This window comes from Lathyrus oleraceus, chromosome 5, assembly GCF_024323335.1.
Source record: "Lathyrus oleraceus cultivar Zhongwan6 chromosome 5, CAAS_Psat_ZW6_1.0, whole genome shotgun sequence".
NCBI classification, from domain to species: domain Eukaryota; kingdom Viridiplantae; phylum Streptophyta; class Magnoliopsida; order Fabales; family Fabaceae; genus Lathyrus; species Lathyrus oleraceus.
Genome location: NC_066583.1, coordinates 35,521,281 through 35,528,535, shown reverse-complemented (window position 1 = coordinate 35,528,535; position 7,255 = coordinate 35,521,281). Strand labels below are relative to the sequence as shown.

At 35.2% G+C, this 7,255-nt stretch overlaps 1 protein-coding gene across 4 annotated transcripts; it reads left to right on the top strand.

Annotated features, from left to right (window-relative positions):
- Nucleotides 1-842: 842 nt before the first annotated feature.
- Nucleotides 843-5,892, top strand: LOC127088120 (filament-like plant protein 4). Of its 4 annotated transcripts, none has more exons than XM_051029032.1 (6): nt 843-1,071; nt 1,876-1,983; nt 2,200-2,461; nt 2,543-4,928; nt 5,055-5,097; nt 5,233-5,892. In XM_051029032.1, the coding sequence occupies exons 2-6, from the start codon at nt 1,888-1,890 to the stop codon at nt 5,668-5,670; spliced, it is 3,225 nt and encodes a 1,074-aa protein (XP_050884989.1). In that variant the 5' UTR covers nt 843-1,071; nt 1,876-1,887; the 3' UTR covers nt 5,671-5,892. The 4 variants fall into 4 exon arrangements, with proteins under 4 accessions (XP_050884989.1, XP_050884991.1, XP_050884990.1 ...); XM_051029034.1 differs by having other exon boundaries at nt 1,835-1,983; XM_051029033.1 differs by lacking the exon at nt 843-1,071 and adding an exon at nt 1,443-1,725.
- Nucleotides 5,893-7,255: the final 1,363 nt, after the last annotated feature.

Here is a 7,255-nt window from a genome sequence, read left to right as displayed (position 1 = left end):
TAAGATTTATCTTTTAATACCATAAGTTTATCATTGGAGTAAATAAAAGAAAGACGCCAAGTCAACGATGTTACGGCAACCAGCTTTGTGAGCTGTAGAGAGCAGAGCAGTGCGCCACAGACGGTGGTCCTAACTGGTACATATCACATTCACACTTCTTTGTCTTTCCAATGCAATTAAATAAATAATTAAACAAATATTCTCTTAACCCATTAATTCAAACAGTTTGCAATATATAAGTTCAACAAACATTTTAAAAATGGTTGATTTTATTTTATTTTTCCTAAATTTAAGTATGTTTTTTTAAAAGAATTAATTCAATCAATATCTCAGGATTACAAGAATAAGCACTTTTCAAGACCTCAAATGTAATTTGTGTTTAATAAAAATTTATATAAATCATGTATGAATGAATCTCACTCCATGCAAGAATATTAAATGCAGGGTTATATTCCTTCCGTTTCCCAAAACACTTCACACTTCTTAAGGAAATATGATAAACAAATAAAACAAATTCTGATTTTTTTGTATTTATTCATATTAATTATTGATATACATATAAAATAGATTTTCTTCATTAAATATACATTTATTTTAAAACCGAAAAAATATTATTCATTTTATGAATCAAATCAAATCAATCAAAAAGTAGAAAAAGGTAAGAGAGAAAAGCAGTGGCACAACTAACGACTTTTTTTCTTCCCCTAAATCGAATACAGCTCAGATACTCGTTTGCTTCTGACACAAACCATTCTCCGCACTTGCAACCCAACTCAGGGTCATTTTCGTCAAACCACACCTCACAAATAAAAACAGTTACTAATTCCTCATTAATAATATTCCCTAATAAAAAAAAAAGAATGTAGGTGTAAAGAAAGAACAACTAGAAAATGGAGAAAGAGTGTTTCACACTTTCATTTTCATTTTTCAGAACAAACAAATAAACAAATAAAAGTTTCATATTAACATTCTCTTTTCTACTTCCTCCAAATCCTCCAGTAACCAAAAACACCAAAAAATTCTTAGAAGAACCTCATCAAGATCCTCATTGTTCTCATTTTTTCATAATCGGTAAGTTCATCATTTTTTTTAAGTAAAAGCTTTTTTCCAAAAACTTCTTACTCATAATCGATTTTTCATTCATAATCGATTTTCCCCCAAATTTTATCTTCGCTATTCATCAGGTATTATAACTTGCTTTTCTTTCTGTGTCGGTGACACGAGTTAAAATGAGGCATTCATTCTCAAACATTTGGTAAAATTTTTCCTAATCTATACTGTATACAGTATAATACGAAACTAATAATAATAATAATAAAATAATTAATAATTAAATAAATTAAGATAGCTATTCTTTATCTTTTTATTTTTATTTTTATTTTTATTTTTATTTTTTAATAGAAAAGAAAGATGTAACATTGCTTTTGTGTCAAGTTTGTTTGAAGAGTGAGTGAGTAGAGTGAAGAGAAAAGAATATATTTATTTTATTGAGAACTATTGAGAATATGGTAAAGGGTTTTTGTTACAACATGTTGCTGCATAGACATTATAGAGGATGATGATAAGGAAAGTGCAGTGGTTAGATCTGATTTCTGAGAAGAGTGTGTGTCATGACATAAATAAAATTTTGCTATCATTGGTTTGTGCATACCTGTCACTGTACCACCCTGCTTCAATGCGTTTCACCAATTTAGTAATCTCAGACAATTCATGACAATAGACTAGGTTTCACTCAACCGTTTTTTCTTTTTAGTAACCGACAATTACATTTACCAAACTTGCTTTATACTAGAAATAATGTTTGAATTATGAGGATTTTTATTTTGTTATGTAGTGGAAAGTTTGGTTGAATGTTTGGTTTTATGTTGGGTTTAGAGTTTGTTTGCCATGGAGCGACGTTGGCCGTGGAAGAAGAAGTCGTCTGATAAGGTCGTGAATGAGAAATCAGGTGGTTTCGTAGATTCCGAGGATGCTTCCAATCAGGTATGTATATCGTTTTTATACCAGAAAAATATACTTTAAAATGGTTGTAATTTGAAAGTTTAAAATTTTTCGATTTCTTGTATTCTTACTCTTCGCAATGCATGCTCACACTTTCTGTGAAATATTTGCATCTGTCGTAATTTCAGTCAATAAAATATAATTTATAGTTTTTTTTTGTCATTTACATTTTCTTTGTTGATCCACATATTCATACAGGATAACAACAAGAAATCGAATTATGTTCAAATCTCTGTGGAATCGTATTCGCATCTGTCTGATTTGGAGGATCAAGTGAAGTCGTATGAGGAAAAAGTGAAGACGTATGACAAACAAGTTCAGACGTATGAGGAAAAGGTTCAGACACTGGAAGATGAGATCAAGGAAATGAATGAAAAGCTTTCGGTAGCAAACACTGAGATCAATACTAAGGAAAGCATGGTAAAACAACATGCTAAAGTAGCCGAAGAAGCTGTTTCAGGTATAATGCTTAAAATTTTTACGGCGTTAAAGATTGCTTATTCGACGTTCTTGGAATTGAAATTCTATTGAAACTTTGTAGGATGGGAAAAGGCTGAAGCGGAGGCTTTGGCGTTGAAAGATCATCTGGAATCTGTCACTCTTTCGAAACTCACTGTTGAGGACCGTGCGTCACATTTAGATGGTGCTCTTAAAGAGTGTATGCGACAGATACGTAACCTTAAGGAAGAACATGAACAGAAAATACAGGAAGTTGCTCTGTCGAAAACGAAGCAGTTGGACAAGATTAAGGGAGAGCTAGAGGCTAATATAACTAGTTTTGAACAGAAACTCCGGAGGTCTGCTGCGGAAAATGGAGCGTTGTCGAGGTCCTTGCAGGAGCGGTCTAACATGCTAATCCAAATAAGCGAAGAAAAAGCTCGTGCCGAAGCTGAAGTTGAGCAGCTTAAGAGCAACGTAGAATCATGTGAAAGAGAAATTAATTCACTTAAATATGAACTTCATGTTTCTTCCAAAGAGCTTGAAATTCGGAATGAAGAAAAAAACATGAGTATGAGGTCTGCAGATGCGGCTAACAAGCAGCATATGGAGGGTGTAAAGAAAATTGCTAAGTTGGAAGCTGAGTGCCAAAGACTACGCGGACTAGTTCGGAAAAAGTTACCTGGTCCGGCCGCACTTGCACAAATGAAGCTAGAAGTTGAAAATCTTGGTCGAGATTATGGAGAAAGTCGAATTAGGAAATCACCTGTGAAGCCTGCTACCCCTAATCCTTCCCCACTACCTGAATTCTCCCTAGAGAATGTACAGAATTTCCAGAAGGAGAATGAATTTCTTACCGAGCGTTTATTTGCGATGGAAGAAGAAACAAAGATGCTGAAAGAAGCTTTGGCTAAACGGAACAGCGAATTGCAGGCCTCAAGGAGTATGTGTGCTAAAACACTGAGCAAACTTCAAAGTTTGGAAGCACAACTTCCGACAAGTAACCAGCAGAATGGATCTCCGAAATCCATCATGCATGTAACCCATGAAAGCATTTATAGTCAAAATGCAAGCATTGCACCAAGCTTGGTTTCCGTGTCTGAAGATGGGAATGATGATGCAGGAAGTTGTGCCGAGTCTTGGAATACAACAATAGCATCCGGGCCGTCCCCCCAAGTTTCTAAAAAGTGTACCGAGGAATCAAGCAAATCCGAAGCCATTCAAAAGTTGGAACTAATGGACGACTTTCTGGAGGTGGAGAAGTTAGCTCGTCTGCAAATTGATTCCAACATAGACACCACAGTTTCATTATCTTCAAACAATAAGGCAACTGATGGTGTGGTCAATGATATATCACAAGTCAGTACTGGTAAAGTTGGCCTGTCTGAAACAAACGGCGATTCAAATTCGTTGCCAAATCAAGTGTCTTCCAGTGCTTCAATGTCAGCACCTGATCCCCAATCTGATGTTGTTAGCTTATTAACAAATCTTAGATCAAGAATATTACTAGTTTTTGAGTCCGATACTAAGAATGCTGATATAGGAAAGATCGTTGAGGATATTAAACACGTTCTTGATGATTCGCATGACACTGCCCCTTCTGAAGCCACATGTGATCGGCAGAATAATCTTGAAGATGCTGGCTTAAACCTTGAAAATGAAACAATTTCAACCCTGCAGCCCAAAGAATATGCGCAGATAACTTCAGATTTAGAAGCTGCAATTTCTCATATCCATGACTTTGTATTGTTACTTGGCAAAGAAGCAATCCCATTTCATGATGTATCTTCTAATGGAAATGAAATGAGCAAAAAGATTGAGGAGTTTTCTGTCACCTTTAGTAAAGTTTTATGCAGCAATGCAAGAATGTCACAGTTTGTTCTTGACCTGTCTTACGTTTTGGCTAAAGCCAGTGAACTCAGATTTAGTGTCCTTGGCTACAAGGGTACAGAAGCCGAAACTAACAGTCTCGATTGCATAGATAAGATTGCGTTGCCTGAAAATAAGTTAGTTCAAGAAAATTCATCCGGAGAAAGGTATCAAAATGGTTGCTCTCGTGTTCTTAACCCCGAGGTTCCTGATGATGGAAATTTGGTTTCGGGCTATAATGCGAATGTGGCATCACAAAAACTGTCATCCGAGGAATTTGAAGAATTGAAACTCGAGAAAGAGAAAGTAACAACAGATCTATCAATATGTGCTGAGAATCTTGAAGTGACCAAGTCTCAATTGCTAGAAACTGAGCAACTTCTAGCAGAAGTCAAATCACAACTAGCTTCTGCTCAAAGATCAAATAGCTTAGCTGAGACGCAGCTGAAGTGTATGACAGAGTCGTACGAATCACTTGAAACACGTGCCCAGGAGTTCGAAGCTGAACTAAACCGTTTGAAAAGTACGATAGAAACTCTGGAGAATGAGCTTCAAGATGAAAAGAAGGCTCACGAAGCTGCTTTGGCGAAGAGCAAGGAGTTCGAGGAGCAGTTACTAAGGTTAGACATCATCTAATAATTTCATGAGGTGCTAGTGCTGAGATTATGCAATGCTGTTTTACTTAATTTTGTGCAAATTGCTGTTGCTGGTTCTAGTTCTAATCTCCGTGTTTCTCTGTCTGTTAGGATCGAGAGCTTAACAGCTGAAAATGACAACAAGTCTTCAAAGGTAAAGCCGAAATTCCATTGTGATTTGTAATAAAAGTTACCATGTCAGATTTTTCATATTATGTTGCTATATATCAATCTAGGAGTTCTTTAGACAAACCGAAAATCTTATACTGATTTCATTTCGTTAACTCAGGAGAGAGATTTGGCAGCCGCGGCCGAAAAGCTAGCGGAGTGTCAAGAAACCATATTCCTTCTGGGAAAGCAGTTAAATGCTATCCATCCTCAAAGTCCAAAGTTTGAAGGCTTCAACCCAATGAATCAAACTGCTACTACTAGCCCAAATTCTCAAGAAGTAGTTCAGTTGGAGATGGACAGTGCCACTTCTTCTTTTGTGCAAAGACCGAGTTCAGATTCTCCCTTGCATTTTTCCAATGGTTTATTTGTTCCATCAGATAATGATTCAAACGTACCGGTACCGGTACAGGCCAGATCCCCGACACCACTTCCGAAATCAAAACCAAAACACAGACCTTCGAAATCAGCCTCTTCAACTGGTTCGGTCACTACGCCGGAGAAACATGGGCGGGGATTTAGTAGATTCTTTTCATCAAAAGGGAAGCCTGGTTATTGAGATTGCAGCTTGCAGATATATTAATAATATTAATGTTTGACATAATTGAGTTTTTGGGGAGGATTGTGTAGGTAAGGAAAGGGATGCTATGAGAGTGTATGGTGATTCATGTATGTAATGGTTGTAAAGTAACCTTATGTTTTTTTTTTCCTTTTCCTTTTCATTGTTTTTTTTCTCACTATGTTTTGGAATTGAATTAGTAAAACTATAAACATTGACATAGTCTAAGGACCTTTACATGATATATTCAATACCTTGCTGTATAAGATTGTTCAAGTGGTTGCAAACAGTTATAGATATATGTTCAAATTCAACTACTAAAGAGTGATGACTTGTTGTCAAATGCATGTTGAAATTGCTATAGAAATTTCTATATTATTTTACAAAACTAGTAGTACTCATGCAAAAGGGTGATGACTAGGTTAAAATAGATAAAAATAATGATATATAACTCATTAACTGATAAATAATTTATATTTAGAAACCTAATTACAAATTATTTTAAAGTTTAACAACTAAGTGTTTTTGTTCATAGGCTTAATTATACATTATTGTCAAGTTCAAAAATTCAATTACTATTTTTATCAATAACTTATATTAAAATTCTCAAATAATTAATTTTATACTAGTGGTACACAAATAAGTGTTCGCCAAAATTTTGTGTCTCTTATCTAATTTTAACATTAAGTCGGACTAATTTTTATACCATACCTCGATCCTTAACCTGATAAAACCTAATGTACGAGTTCATTAAAGATAAGATGATACAAAGATAATACCAAGTTTGTTTTTGTTGAATTCAAGCGTGAACATTTAAGTTCTACATCAAATAGAAATGGTGAAAATCTTTGATTTATAAGAGAGATGATACATATTTATGATGTCTTAAGATTTTAGGTGAATATGTGGTGTCAAAGTCTCTTGAATCTTGAACGTTTAGTCCATTGACATTCCCAATTCACACTTGTGGAGGAGAGTGTTGAGTTCAAGTGTGAATGGTTAAATCTCACATCAACTAGAAACTAAAAATTTGGATATAAGAGAAATGACCCACATGAAGGATATCGATTCAGCAGATATGAAGAATAAGCTTGTGAGATTGATTTGCCCATGTGTTTCAGATGAGATGAAGTATCATATCCTGGACTTATGTATCATTTGCCTATGTGTTCCACATGACACCACATCGGAAATGGTTCGCTACATTCAACTCAGGTAATTTTGTATTTGTTTATCGAGATTATGATAATGCATGTGCTATCACTAGAATAAGAAAAATTAAATTTTTCATAGATGACGGTGGAATGCGAACATTGAACGGTGTCAGGTATATTCCAAAATTGAGGAAAAACTGGATTTTGTTAGGAAGTCTACAGGAAAATGGTTTCTCCTACAAGCCTGATGGAGATAAGAACATTATGGGGTGTGAGATATTGAATCAAACTCTAGTATGATCGAAAGGTAACTTCTTGGTTCGTCAATTCGACAAGACGATTAGCATGTCGTCGGAGTCGGTTCATATGTTGTAGTCGAAGTATGCTATGATTGTTAGCATGTCGAATTGGACTTGTTTGTTATGCCAAAT